The following is a 14728-nucleotide window of genomic DNA, read 5'->3' as shown; positions in this document are numbered from 1 at the left end:
CAGTAGTGACTTCTTGATTACTGTCTCTTGCATTTTCCATTGTTCTTATCACAGATAAGCCACAGCTCTTGCCACATCACCAGAGTTGTTTGAGTCATTCTCTAAGCCATCGTCTATTTTTCTGACAACTGTCTGTTTCTTGAAAAAATGATTGTGCTGTCATATATACAAGTGATTAATGTGGAGTTTCTCAGAGGGAAGCAAATAGCTCTTGAAGAAGCTTTGGGACCTAAACAATAAAATATAGCTGATTACAAGAGATTTCTGGAGAAAGCAGCTGCTTATTTTATGACTAATACAAATGTTAAAATATGGAGGATGCCTTTCTAAGTTGGAAGAAGCTATTACATAGTCATTCTAAATGTTACCTCAGATACTAGCTGAGATTCTGTGATGCCATTTTTCATATGTCCATTGAAATTATTTTGTTGACTTTTAAATACGTTAAGTAATACATGGTTTTATTTTTTCTTTAGCTCTGGTTTAAATATCCTGTATCCTGGAGAAGCAGAAATCAATAATTTATTGAAATTGGTCTTAACTGAAGGTGAGAATGTCTTATTGACATGTGAGAGTGTGTTTTCTCTAATTGAAAACAAAAAGTGAAAATACTTCTCGACCTCTGGAGGGAGAACAGTTCAGAATATTGAGCACTAGTCTGCTTTGAACCCATCCTATTCTAGGAAATTATGGAATGCTTCAAAACCTGAAGCTGCCTTCTGAATGGCTGCATGATCAAGTATATGTTAGGTGTAGAAAAGGAAAATTTGTCTCAATCAGGCAGCTGTTTGAAAAAAGATTAAAGCTCTCTTTTGTCACTCTTAGTAGTTTTTCTTGTCCAGGTTGTATTTTAGAACACATTGTTAGCAGTTAGTGTTACCCATGGCAATTACACAGTAACCAGAGGTAATTTTAGTCCTTAATGAAAGAGTGATAATCTACTTGCATTCACCATGAAATGGGAGTCTGGACTTAGAAGCAGCTGATGCACGGTAATTTGTTACTTCATAGGAACGTGTTCGTGCGTCAGAGTCTTTGGAATTTAAAACAGTGCTGTGTGCAGAGTAGGTTTTAACAGTCTGTAATATCAACAGGGAATTGGGTTACACTGTAAATATAGTCATTTCTGAGAAGTAGCATATGTTAAGCAAGATATCTGAGGAAATAAAAATAAATTAATTCTGTAAAATGCTGTTTTGCAAAATTTTTTGCATTCCATTTTAGGAGAGAGAAATAGTGGTCTCTCTCAACTTCGCGACGTTATCCTGACTAATTTAGCTGAACAGCTTCAGAACAACAGATTTGGAAGTGAAGATGATGATCATTATAGGTAAAATGCAACACTATGCTCCCCTTCCTCCCCATTTATAATGTATGTTTCTGTTATTTGCTTTAGATAAACTTGCATAAAATTCTGCTGAAATTGCTTGTTATCTTACTGGCAGTGTGACCTGAAATACTATCTTTGTGTCCGTAGCGGGTAGAATTTCATTAGGACAAGGGAGAGAGAGGTTTGATATTTTAGGGGAAACTTTGGAAACTTCTGTACCCAGCCTTAGTTTTGGATTCCCTGCTACTTATCCTGTATATGGTAAATGTGGATGATAATTCATAAGCACGATATTATGACATTGCTCTCCATATCACTACGTTAGGTGACTTTTCAGCAGTAAAACTGTCAATCTCAAGTACCTGTTCAAGTTGGGAGGAGCCTTTTTTTAGGAGTCATTAGAAGTCATAGATTTAGGTCAGTTGCATTGATTAATTGATGTTGCTAAACATTTCAGGCTTGGTTTTCTTTGTGTCTGAATCTCTGAAGTTGAACAGATACTTGTTTTGGTTTCACATAATTTGTGGTACAGCTTGCAGAGACTTTTGAGATGAGCTATACAAAATACACCATAATTAGGCTATTAACATTTTACATCTTTCTTGCATTTTTTGAAGACTAAATGATGAGCTGTTGCACTACATTCTCAAGATTGTTGTCCGAGAATCTTGTGTCTTAATCACCAAGTGCCAAACTGTATCTAAAGATGATTTTCAAAGGCTTCTTTCAACTGTGCCTGTAAGTAAAATGTATTTAGATAAAAGTATATTTGCCTTTGGCTTCTTTTCCTCCTTAAATCCATCATCTTCACTGAGTATATAGAGGTGAAACTTTTATAGTTGTGTGTCTTAACAAATACAGGAAAAGAGTGTCTTTTGTATATGCTGTGCAGGGAAGGAAGAAACAATTTCTTACAGCAAAGTAAATTGTACAGTAATGCTAAAACAGGTTTATATGTGGATATATTTTCCAATTGCTCTGGTAGCTGTTTCGATTTAAAGGAAGTTTGTGTATCTCAATCTTCAAACCATTACAACAACTTAAAATAAACTCTTTCTACAGTTGTGTATAATGATTCATACAAGCAGAAACGATTATCATTTACAGACAAAAATGAGTGAAAGTTGACATTATTTAATGGTAAAAGTATGCGTAGACGTTCTCAGCAGGATCAGCTCCCTGATCTGGCTGATGGCAAAGGCAGGTGAGCTTGCGTGCAGGCACTGGGAGGGGACAGGAACTCATGGCCTGCGCTGCAGGAGGATGGGAAAGGAGTAGTAGCATGGAACCATCACCTTCGGGAATGTGAATTAAATTTAGCTCTGTGGTGGCATTATCTTTTAAGGATTAATTAATGTTACAGTACTTGAATATTACTATAATGTTACATACTTGAATAAAATCGTGCTGCTTCTTTATATGTTTTGCGAGTTATTTCACAAAATTCGGTGTTTTGCAACCAGTTTCTTCTCTTAAATATGTATTAACAAGCTCGTGTTAAATCAGCAAAAAAAAATTCTATTCAAAGGAAATTATTTTTTGCTTTTGCTTGTCCTCTCCCTCAACTTTTTTCTTCTTTTATATTTCAAAGTACAAGGATTGCCTGAATCAAGGTTGATTAAAGGGATTAGATAATGTAAAGTCTACTTATTTATGTTAAAGGCTGCATCTTCGTGTTTGCGGTATCTGATGGCTGTACAGAACCACCTCCTCAGTAACACTATTTTGATTAAACCTGATGAAAATGATGACAGTGACAGCTCCTTGCAGGGAGAGACATTGAAGGTACAGGTAAACACCAAGTTTTATTCTAGTATGGCTCCCTACAGTCAGTGTTCCTGTGACACCTCTTGTTTCTGCAATGCATTCTACTTACGCTGTTTTGTTGGTTCTTTTCCTCCTGATGTAGTTTAATTACTGTCGACAGTTTTTTCCTGTTCTCCAGCTAAAGTCTGCAATTGTTCTGTGTTCAGTATTCCAGCTTGGGCTCTATATTGTCAGTGAGAGCAGACACTTCCCTTCCTAAATATACGTATAATGAGGTTTAAAATGTATTTTAACTAATATGTGCTAGTAAGAATATTCACGTGCCAGGAATCCTTTCTGGATGCATTACCCCCCACACTTTCTCTTCTGCAAATCGCTTGGGTGGTCCTTGAAAAAAATATTTTTCAGATTTAAATAGGAAAGGGTTTTCTCGTTTGCCTTACCTGGCTTCTGCTTTTTTGCAGTTTTAACTTACAAAGCTTATGTAGAACCACCTACATCTGTTATCTGAAGTAGCGTGAATAATGTTTGTGGCAATGAAACTGTTAGAGGACAAGGTTTGCGGACAGTGGTTGTTTTGTTGGTATAAGGTTTATTAAAATGGTGTCATTTCATATTACTGCTGGAATAGTCTTGAGTGAACTCGTAGAAGCCAGATTTGTCCTAGCATGCAGGCTGTCTTATAGTAGTTTTTGTAACAGTAACAATTCTTCTATAATGGTATTGACTTCTGAATTTCTGGTATTGTTTGTTAAGCTGGCTTTGTCTGCTACTCTTTCAGACTGTGTGTGCTTGTAATCTGCTGCAGTTGAAAGTTATTTGTTCAGGCTCATTGAGTAAATGCTAAATATTGTAGTACTTTTCTTGTCTTGCTATTCACCCATGTTTTCATTGTTCAGTTTCTCTCTCTACAGTGATCCTCATACCTGCTAGGACATTCTGTCACCAATGCTGTACCTTGGCTGGCTAACAGCTCTCTCTCCTGTGCTGGACTTGGGGATTCCTTCCCTCTAGAAACTGGATGTGCATCCTGTAAAATATGCACCTAGTTTCTCCCAGCACTTTGGGGCTTAGCATTAATCAAATTTAAGTCTTGGATGAATCTACTGCTGCAGGCCCGCCAGGTCACATTATCATTCTTTTAATTTGGAAATCCATCGTTTTGTTCTGTTGTCCTTTTTTTTTGGTATTGTCTAAGAATTTAAGTGTCCTATAACTCTTTTTGTACCTAGGAGCTAAAGACCAGCATTTTGTCTCTTGCTACCCAAATTCTGACAGGATGTGATGAAGTCTTAGAAATGCTGCAACAAGTCACTACAGCACTAATAAACAGTGACATTTCTGATAGAGAGCAAAGGTAAGACAAGTGTGAGTATGCTAACTTGAAAATAGTAAACGGTTGCTTTTTGTGGCTTATTGTACAAGCACAGTTAGCATTACTTACTCTTTACAACTTCATACTTGAGCTTTGAATGTATAGGAACTGTTTCTTACTATAGCATTTGCTTAGCACTTTTCTCTTGAAGAATTTAGAATCAGACTCTCCATGTCAGTACTACTAGCTTGATAATCTGTAGAAACTTCAAATTGGTAAGGTTTTAGTCAGTTACAATGGTATTTATAAGCAGGGTAACTGGAAACAAGCTGTAGTTAGTCAGCTGGGAATATTCCTGTAAGTTAGGGTAATTTTTTTTTATTTTTAAATTCCTAACTATTATATCTCTAGTAGCTGAACTAGGTATTTTATCCATGACAAGCCTTTGATGTTGTTATGGTGTCCTGCATGTTTCATCAGATGGTGTCACCTTGCCCTTCCCTGTCTCCCCTCCACTTAAAAATATATGTTGGGAATGGGATGTAAACAAAAGCTGTGAACCTTTTCTCTCATTAAACAAACACTTCCCTCTCCCAGTTGTGTTTCAGGTTTCAGTTTCTATGCTTTTCTGTGCCCACAAGATGAGTTTTGTTTATTGACAATACACAATTCCTTTGAGATATTTTCAGATGGGTTTCATGCTCAAATATATTTTTGCAGATACAGATTCTTTCAACGTACTTGGAGCTCCATGTGCTAGGAGCCTGATATACATACTGAACAAATACATTTGTGTTTGATGTGGACTTTCATCCCATGCCCATGGGAGCTTATCATTTTATAAGTAATTATTAAACTCTTGGTTTACTGTCTTCTGGTCTATCATTGTTTAGTAAGAATTGGCAGCAAAGACTAGGACGCTAACACTTTGGAGAAATTGTAATGTTTTCAAGATATTAAGTTTTTGTGGGTTTTTTTTAAATATAATGCAAATGTTCTCTGCTAAATTTTGAATTGCCTACTTAGGCAGTCTGTTACAAGATCAAAGAGATGACTAAAAATAGTAGTGATGCTCTATGAAAATAGTTGTTGCTGTGTCAAACTTGACTCTCCTTACAGATTAAAAGGCCTGGAGCAAATTACGAAGGCTACTATGCTTGGTCATCTGCTTCCTGTCCTACTGACATCGCTGATGCACCCAAATTTGCAGACTCTAACTATGGCTGATGCCTTGATGCCTCAGCTGGTGCAGCTGGTTCTTTACACAAGTCAGGTATGGTCTCTGTGTCAGCAGTTGTCTACAATGGAAAAAAGATGTGGCATGTAGATCTTGGTCAACTTTCTGCAGTAAGTGATCCACAGATCATAGTTTAAGAATTGTTCAACAGCTACAAAAGCTAATAATGCTGAGTATTAAATTTGCCTTGGTACAACAGCTACTAAGTAATGATTTATTGTCAATAACAACATACAGTGTGATTGTTAATATATTTCAATAATGAGATCTTAAAATGATTTACTGTTTGCATGTTTCTGACACTGTATATTTTGTGCCACAGACTGCACTGCTGCTTAAAACTCAGTCTCCAGTTTTCTCAGAACTGAACAGTTCCCCCAGCAGTGCATCAGAACAGAAAGGGAAGCTGTTACCTGATGAGAGGTGATTGTCTTTATATTTGGGTTTTCTCATGGGATAAAGTATCTTAGCTGTAATGTTCATTTGACCATTGCTGTGGGATAAATCTCGAAGCAGCAATTTTTTTTTTTTTTTTTTTTTTTTTTTTAGGCAAAGCTGTAATGGTTTGTAAAGCTGTCTTAGAGATATATAAGCCTTTACAAAAGACAATTAGTTCTAAAATTTTTTTTGCATATAGAATTAAATGATTCGTATCTTCAGGTTGTTTGCACAGGCTATGGTTTCTTTTGTTTATCCCCCCACCTCGAGCATTAGGAATTAATTCATAAATATTCCTCTTACAATAAATAAGGCTAAGGAAGACCATAATGAGAAAATGTAAATTGCTCTGGCAGCATGAGATACAGTATTAAAACCATTGGAAAGATATTAAATGGTTTCATTTACATAGAGAAATATAACGCTTTTAAGTCCTACACTTAAATCCTGTGTCTCAGCTCAAAGTTATACAGCTTCTGCTTAGAAACAGAAACACGCAGCTAAATTAAATAAAAAAATGCTTACCATAGCTATTTTCAGTGTTGCAGAATTTGTGGTATTAAACTTGTGATAATGTGTAATATACTGTGTGAAAACTCTGAAGAATTTATTTTCAATCCTCCTCCAAATTATAAGCTTCAGTGAAATATTAGGCATATTGTTTTATGACAGTATATTCAGTTTTGGGTGCTGTCCCAGGAGGGAAGGTTTTTTTATGCTCCAAATCATGTATTAGAATCCATATATAGTACCATTTAGTTTTTTATGGTGCTACTCTAGCTTGTTTACCATTGGAAAGCATAGAGAAAAGTTCAGATTTTACAGGTTAGAAATTGGCATAGTTATTTCTAATGTACAGAGTTCATGCTATTGAAGTTCTACGTGTTCCCTCAATACAGTTATGCCTAAAATGGGGAGTCAATACTTTGTGTCACTGTGTATCAATACTGAGAGGTGCTTTTAAGTACTTTATAGTTTGATGTCTGAATATATAGTAGAAATCTGTGTGATGAATTTTAGGACTAATTTTTCACTCTAATTTCAGAATGCTGGAAGAGAAAGAAGAACCAGGTTTTCTTACGGGTTTGAAGATCCCTGCTCCCTGGGCTGCTGGGAAGACGGTAGAAACAGTTCATCCCGTCAGGGATAACTATAAATTTAAAGAAACTGTACATATTCCAGGAGCTCGCTGTTTATATCTTAGATTTGACAACAGATGTTCTTCACAATATGATTACGATAAGGTAAGCAAGGGCCAATTCAGAAATTCTTTTTGTATATATTTCCGTCAGCAGCACTTCCCATTTTCATCTTTTCTGCCCTTTGTCTTTCATAGCACCTTATTTCCAGTGATCAGGATAATGCAGGAGGTTTTTATTGATAGGAGCTTATTAGTGTACACTGTAATGTCACAGTCTGCTTACTTCAAGGCTGTAAAGTACAGGGGTGCAGAGGTTATTTCTTGTGTGGCACAAGTGTGAATAACTTCTCGAAAGAATTCTTGAGTTTCATCTTAAGACTAGACTTAGCTAAATGATAGAAAATGTACAAAGAGTTGTTGACATGAAAAGGCAGGAAGATGAAGATAAATGATTTGTGTTTAATTTCTATTATTCTTGAAGAAACAATCAAAAAAGAATATATGCTTAATTCTTCTTGTGTGTTGTTTCAGAACATAATATCCAGTGATTGCTTCAATGTTTAAAACCTATTAGTTATGAGGATCTTTTGTTAAGAGTTAGGCTCTGTAATTAAGAAGCTTCTTCAAAAGGTGTCAGAAGTAGTGGTAGTTATGAAATAGGGGAAATACAGTAGGCTCCAGAGATATGGGGGTTTGGTGGGGGGGTTGTTTTGGGTTTTTTCCCCCTCAGAAATTCATACCAACTCTTCCTTTTTTGGTTTTTTTTTTTTTTTTTAAGTTCCTTTCATGATGACTCAGATTTGTCGAAGTTCGACTTCCTTCTCATTTTCGCTGTTGTTCAGTTTTCCTTATTTCTCAAATTTTAATCTCACTGCCTACTTTGTAGATCAGCACAGTTTGTTTAAACTGGGCAAAACTGGAAAGGTTACTTTTTCCCCCCGATGATAAATGGCTTGTTTACATAGATTAATATGAACAAGTATTTTCAATTTCAAGAACACAACTAATAGCACTTATTTACTTTGTATAATCAGAGAGCTACTTGTGCTGATTTACTTTGTATAATCAGAGAGCTACTTGTGCTGCTTACTAATTGTTGCCATATATTCTTTGACATAGAGCAAGTTCTGTGATACTGACTCCCATTAGTTATTTATAAGCGTCTTTAATGTTAATGTCACCCGTTACTGGTTAAACTCCAGAAAACTTTGGGCCTCGTCATGTTCCCACTGAAGTCACTGACAAAATATTAACTTTGATGGGAGCAGGATCAGTCCATTTATTAGTAGAGAAGCAGTATGTTCTAGTTAGCTCAGCATGAGGACTGGAAGTTAGGATTTCTCCTGATTTCTACTCCCAGTTCTGCTGCTGACTTGCTGTGTGACCTCGGGGGCAAGTCACTCAATTTCCTCTCTGCCTCAGTTTCCCCATCTGTAAAATGGGGATAATAATACTTGCCTACTCACCTCACAGGGCTGTTGTGAGGATTTGTTAATGTTGATAAAGCGCTTTGAAAATAAAAAGCGTGGTGTAAGTGCTAAGTATTATTATTATTATTAGATTTTCTTGTTTTTCTCTTACAGTCTAACAGTGTATTTTATGTTTTGAAGTTGGTGATCTATGCTGGTCCTAACACAAACAGTAGGAAGGTTGCTGAGTATGGAGGCAATACACTGGGATATGGCAGCCGTAGTGTCTTAGGAACTGGTTGGCCGAAAGACTTAGTAAAGGTACAGTATTATAATCCAACAATATTTCACATAGAAAAATCCCCTTTGGAAACCATGTCAAGTCCATTTTGACCCTTAGAGCAATGAAGTCCAAGCTTTTAAGTGTACGGTTATCCATGATGAGATCACTTTTTAAGTGGGCTGTTATGTCCTTGGGGAATAACTTTAAACTCAACTGTATGTTGTGTGTGATGCTTCTCTTTGAGCTTACCTTGTTTTGTTATGTCTTACTGGAATTCATTATTGGTATGTTTCAGTCCTGGAGTCTCTAATGGCACTACTGTTCTCATAAGTATAAGAAGTAAATAATCTTTCTAGGAGAAATTCTTGCACAGTCTGAGGCTGTGCATATTTTCTTAAGGTCCGTGGGCATGACTGCGTTTTTTTTAACAGTAACCCACAAATATAACAAGTAGTAAATGTAGCAACTTTCCAACCATTTGTGTTGAGTTTTAAAATTACATTGGATGCTTTTGGCAGTAAAGCTAAGAAAGAAAAATCCCTCAAACTTCTTGAAACTTCAGTATTTCAAGAATTTTGCAGTATGTTCCCTCAGATTGTATGCAGTATCGTTTTTTTCTTATGTGTTTGTGCTGCTACATTGTCCCACACTGAAACTGGGCTTATATACTTAACAAAAAATAATTTCAAAAAGAAAAACAAGTAGTAATAAACTGGAAAGCAATTTCAGACAAGCACCCCATTGTTCACAATTAATGGAATTTCATTTATTTTTCAGATATAGATTTTTATACTGCTCTTTTAGCAAACTCTTCTATTAATGTGTTGACATTCTTCTCCTTCAAGAGCTTGTCTGTCTTCCTTCAGGAAGAGAACTGTTGATTATTGCATGGTTTCTTGCAGACAAACAATGAAAGCGTTTTGATGAAAATCAAGGCCAAGTAACACAGACTGATAAATTCTACTTTTGCTTCTACAGCCGCGGTGGTTTTTTTGTTTTACTGTAGTTAGCCAGCAGCAAAATTAAAATCAAATTGTCCACTAAAAGATATCCTTACAAAAAGGGAAGAATCGTAAATCAGAGTATATAATTGGAGATAAAGATGATACCTAGATAACTGTCATTAAAAACATTAATCCATAAAATAAGCCACTGTTATGAAAAGCCTGTTTGTTTGCCTCAATTCTTAAATGTATCTTTTTTTTTTTTTTTTTTCCCCCCTCCTCCCCATCAAAATTTTAAGGTGGAAGGAGATACAGTCACCTTCTCCTTTGAAATGCGGAGTGGTCGTGAGCACAACACTCCAGACAAAGCTATGTGGGGCTTTGCTTGCACTGTTCGAGCACAGGTACTCAAACATGACAGATTCCATGGGATAGGTTCAGCTTCAATTTATCTTCTGTCTGTTACACACTTCAGATCAAATAGAAATGTATTTCAAAGTTGGAAGTTAATGTTTGAAATTTAAAACAGTAATAGCTTACTTATTTTGGCAATAAGACAAATCATCTTTTTACAGCGTAAAGGACCTAAGTTTTAGACGTTTGGCTTCCTTAGCTAGAGATACCCTGTGGCATGGTCTGTAGCATGCTTAGGGTTTTATGAAGATAGTTATTACCAAATATGTCTTATCTATCTCTTGTCATTGGCACTGGGCTTGGATGAAGTCACTTTAATATCTCTTGCTGCTTGTAGATCAGGATTTCTTTGGAGAGATGAGTATCTTGTAACAACCTGGAAATCGGAGATTTAATGAGGGAATAATGATTCCAGCCTATAAAGAAGAGAGGGGAGGGACGCTGGGATCAAACAAAAGGAAACTTGAATCCCACTACCAGGAAGCTAGGACTGGGCCTGTGAGATGACAGATCTGCAGGCCAAAGAATGACTGAACCAAAAATAACTTTACCTTTTCTTTTCTTTCTTGGTTCAGGAAAATAATGTTTAAATCCTTTGTTTCTTGTCTTGAGTTGTTCTTACATATTGCTTTTAACTGTTAAGCGTTTTTTCAGTACACCTTTGTGTAAGAGACATATGATCGATAGATATATATCTTTTATCTATAAGATTATATATAAAAATATAAGATCTCCTATCTTGAAATATATCGGGGAAGGACTTCGTGGTTGATTGATCAGTGCAACTTATCGCTATTCCTACTACAGGAGTCTTCAGAGGATGTGTCAGGAGGCTTGCCATTCTTAGTTGACCTGGCACTTGGCCTTTCTGTGTTAGCTTGTTCTATGCTGCGAATACTGTACAATGGACCAGAAATTACCAAAGATGAAGAAACCTGTCAAGAGCTCTTAAGATCTAAACTATTACAAAGGTAAAAAAAAAATTTTTTATCTGAGTTCCCGTGTGGGTGTTTTTCTGAGGGAAGGTGACTTTTGTAGTTGTGCTCAAGTCTCGTGGTTTTAGGTGATGTTTTGATAATTTTTCCTGCAGAGTTTGTTCAGTAGTTCTGTGTTGCCTAAAACTAAGGGAATCTTCTCTAGAGTACAGGTCTTCTTTAGAGTAAGTAGAGGAGGATTGGGCTATGCTTGGTACAAGCCACACTTAATATGTTAATATGTAGTCTGTCTCTGTAATGTGGTGTTGACTAATGTGTCTTTGTGAATGAGGAGGGAGAGTTGGGGGTGAGGGGGAATATCCTTTTCATCTGTTTTTATTTATTTTTCCAGGTGCCAGTGGCAGGTGGAAGCTAATGGTGTAATATCTCCGGCCCTTACACCAAGTCCTTCTCCATTGCCTCTTACTATAGAGGAAGACAGAGAATTTACATATCCTTCTGATGTTCTAGTGCCTCCCGTTGGACACTATTTTGATCTGCCTAGGATTCGGCTGCCTCCAGGAATCATGATAAAACTCAGGGAAATTTCTGGACGTGCTCGGCCTCAGTTTAGACCTAGTATAAAGTAAGTAGTCGTTGCTTTGCTCTGTTTTTCTAATGTGACTCTTACTGTTTGAAACGTTTGGTGCCAAAGTGAGTGAGCTAAAAAAGCAACAGTGAGGATGTGGCATGCCTGTCGTGTACGACGGTATGCATTTAATAGTCTGTAAATACTTGTTTGTGAATGTAGCATCTAGTGAATTGTAAATATGAATTGTCAAAGTTTGTCTGTTATTCTTGCTTAATCAGTTTGGCTTTGCCTGTAACCCTAGGGAAGTGATTCAGCCAGAAGTAATGGAGGAGATGGTAGTTTCATGTGTGATTAAACATTTGAATTTGGTTGATGCACTCCAGTCCCTGATAAATTTCCAGTATCAGGAAGAACACGCTGAAGAATATGATTTACTTTGTAAAATTATGGGAGAGACCTTTAAGAAGCTAAATGCCATGGAGAGACAATTGCAGGTAAAAATAAAATTACATAAAAAACCAGAAGGCTTTTTTTGAGAATAAAGGTGTATTAACAGCATTTTAGAAACACAGAAATAGAAAATGTACTCAGATTTCTTCTTCTACGATCTCTTCTACTCCTTAACATGAACAACTGCAATAAGTGTTATTTTTGTCTCTTTATTAGAGCGTGGCTGAGCTGGAGCAGAAATGGCAGAATGAGGTAGATGATGCCATGCATGGGAAGCTGGAGAACAATGTCCCATTCTTTTATGATTATCACTTCAATGAGGTAAGCATTGTGGCTGTTGTGTGTGCTCATGCTTTGTGCTGCTCTCTCAATACACGTTCATCCTTTTTCCTTCACTTTGTTTAGAGCAAGATGAAAGAACTAGAACTTCTGTGTTCAATGAAAGAAGTTTCTTTTGATGGAAGTGATCTTGAGAATGTGGTCCTGGCATTAAGGTTAGTAGCTGGCTGTGGAGTATACCATTTAGGCAAGGTACTTAAAAAGATAGGCTACTTTAAGCAGCCGTGGATTTTCATTGAGTTCAAAAGTAGTTACGCAGGGTTAAAGTTGCATACATACATAAATGCTTATTGAAGTAGGCACTTGAATCTCGTTGTACCCGGTGACACTTAATGATGTGAAACAGAAGCTGGCACTAAATGTTTTGAAAACATTTTATGTCTAATTCTATTAAAGGTTGGTAGACCTATAGAAAGAAAACAATCTTTGGGAGCAGGAACGTTCAGATGAACTTCTAACCAGGGATGCAGATACTTTAAAACTTAATTTTCCTGTCTGTCTAGCAATATCTGATTAAATTGTTAGAAACATTTGTGCTAAATATATTAATATTAGTACCTACAGCTGCTAGTACTTACTAACAAATCACTTTTTTATTTCTTTAATTTTTTCTGCTTTCTATTTTGTTGGCATAGAATAGATTGATGCTATATGTCTTCTTTAAAATAACCTTTCTCACAGTAACACTTTATTTCAGAAAGCATTAAAACATAATTGAGTTTGCTTCTTTTATTTGTCTTTTATAATCTTAGGGAGAAGTTTTTTCAAGAGGTGAATTCGCTGATACAGAAGACCTCTCATCCCCTAGCAAAAACAAAAGCATTAGTTAAGAGCTTGATGAACAGAGCAGAGCTGTTATTACATGTCACTATTGCAGCACAGTCTGGTATCACAAGAAGTATATCTGGTACCCCTGCAGAGACTCCAGGTATATATCTCATTACCAGCGTTGTACTGTCTTCCCCCCCCCCCGCCCCCCAAGATATAATTTATTCCTTTTCTCTTATTTTCCCTCTTTCACTTAAATTAAAATTAAACCTTTTTTTTTTTTTACTTTTTCAAATTAAATAAATTCACTTACAGTAAATGAAGTTGAGTCTTTGTTTTCTGATTGCCGTAATGACGGTCTGAGTAATAAGATGTGGAATTTAAACTTCAGTCTCCTGAATTATTGGGGAAAAAATGCTTAACCTAATCAAAACAAAACTAACTTGAAACAATACCTAAAAACAGGAAAGTCCTCAGAACTGAGTTGCAAGTTCTTGCTTAGACTGTGTTTTCCCCACCCCATGTTACAGCTTTCACTGGAATGTCTACAGTAATTTTAAAAACAGTTTGTAAATAACCTCCTACACCAGGAGTGACATTCTTTCATATTGTATAATATTGCAGCCTGTAAATCAGCATCTGAAACAAAAGTGATATCTCACGCAGTCCGCCAGCCCGTCTTCCTTCGCAGTATGTCAGCACCATCTGACTTAGAAATGATTGGTAACGAAGATATCGAGTTTGCTAGATCGAGTCAAAGGTATACAAGGGTTTATTCCACTAAGCTGCTTTACAATAATGTGGCCTGCGTTGTTAAAATCGTCAAATCATCATAAATTTTGCAAGCATAGCACTTTTTTTTTTTCATTGGATCAGCTTCCTGTTGCCAGGTGTAATTATCCTATATTCTCTTAGGCGCCGCCATGTTACCAGCCATCGAAGTAGCTCTTTCACTCTTCTCCAGTCACTGACCATTGAGGATAGCAGAGATAAACCCACATACAGTGTCTTACTGGGGCAACTGTTTGCTTTCATTGGAACAAATCCTGACCAAGCGGTATGTCATTTTAAATGTGCTAAATCATTATATTTTCAAATTCAAACTTTCACGAAGAAGGGAGGTGTCTTGCTTGTCTCTCGTTAACAAAAAACAAACAAAATCTCGTAGGTATCCAGCAGCAGTTTTCTGCTAGCTGCTCAGACAAGGTGGCGGCGTGGGAATACAAGGAAGCAAGCCCTAGTGCATATGAGAGAGTTGCTGACGGCAGCTGTTCGTGTTGGTGGTGTGACGCATCTTGTAGGCCCAGTGACCATGGTACTTCAGGGAGGACCAAGGTTTGTTTATTCCTCTGAAAATAATTAAATGTTTTGGTCTCTGTAGAAGAGA

At 36.6% G+C, this 14728-nt stretch overlaps 1 protein-coding gene across 2 annotated transcripts in view; it reads left to right on the top strand.

Moving 5' to 3' along the window:
* The window catches only part of HECTD4 (HECT domain E3 ubiquitin protein ligase 4), a 75862-nt gene that overhangs the window by 27427 nt on the left and 33707 nt on the right, over nucleotides 1–14728 (top strand). Inside the window, exons 14-32 of one of the 2 annotated variants that reach the window (XM_050906374.1) lie at nucleotides 477–547; nucleotides 1225–1330; nucleotides 1948–2068; nucleotides 2993–3121; nucleotides 4330–4454; nucleotides 5532–5685; nucleotides 5972–6072; nucleotides 7133–7331; nucleotides 8839–8958; nucleotides 10164–10268; nucleotides 11086–11249; nucleotides 11605–11838; nucleotides 12086–12278; nucleotides 12451–12555; nucleotides 12640–12728; nucleotides 13326–13501; nucleotides 13966–14101; nucleotides 14257–14398; nucleotides 14510–14676. In XM_050906374.1, the coding sequence (XP_050762331.1) occupies nucleotides 477–547; nucleotides 1225–1330; nucleotides 1948–2068; nucleotides 2993–3121; nucleotides 4330–4454; nucleotides 5532–5685; nucleotides 5972–6072; nucleotides 7133–7331; nucleotides 8839–8958; nucleotides 10164–10268; nucleotides 11086–11249; nucleotides 11605–11838; nucleotides 12086–12278; nucleotides 12451–12555; nucleotides 12640–12728; nucleotides 13326–13501; nucleotides 13966–14101; nucleotides 14257–14398; nucleotides 14510–14676 (2637 nt within the window). Of the gene's footprint in view, nucleotides 1–476; nucleotides 548–1224; nucleotides 1331–1947; nucleotides 2069–2992; nucleotides 3122–4329; nucleotides 4455–5531; nucleotides 5686–5971; nucleotides 6073–7132; nucleotides 7332–8838; nucleotides 8966–10140; nucleotides 10269–11085; nucleotides 11250–11604; nucleotides 11839–12085; nucleotides 12279–12450; nucleotides 12556–12639; nucleotides 12729–13325; nucleotides 13502–13965; nucleotides 14102–14256; nucleotides 14399–14509; nucleotides 14677–14728 lie in introns of both variants that reach the window. The other variant, XM_050906373.1, reaches the window with a different exon arrangement.

This window comes from Gymnogyps californianus, chromosome 16, assembly GCF_018139145.2.
Source record: "Gymnogyps californianus isolate 813 chromosome 16, ASM1813914v2, whole genome shotgun sequence".
NCBI classification, from domain to species: domain Eukaryota; kingdom Metazoa; phylum Chordata; class Aves; order Accipitriformes; family Cathartidae; genus Gymnogyps; species Gymnogyps californianus.
The sequence above is the reverse complement of the archived record's forward strand: the minus strand, read 5'-3'. Positions and strand labels throughout refer to the sequence as shown.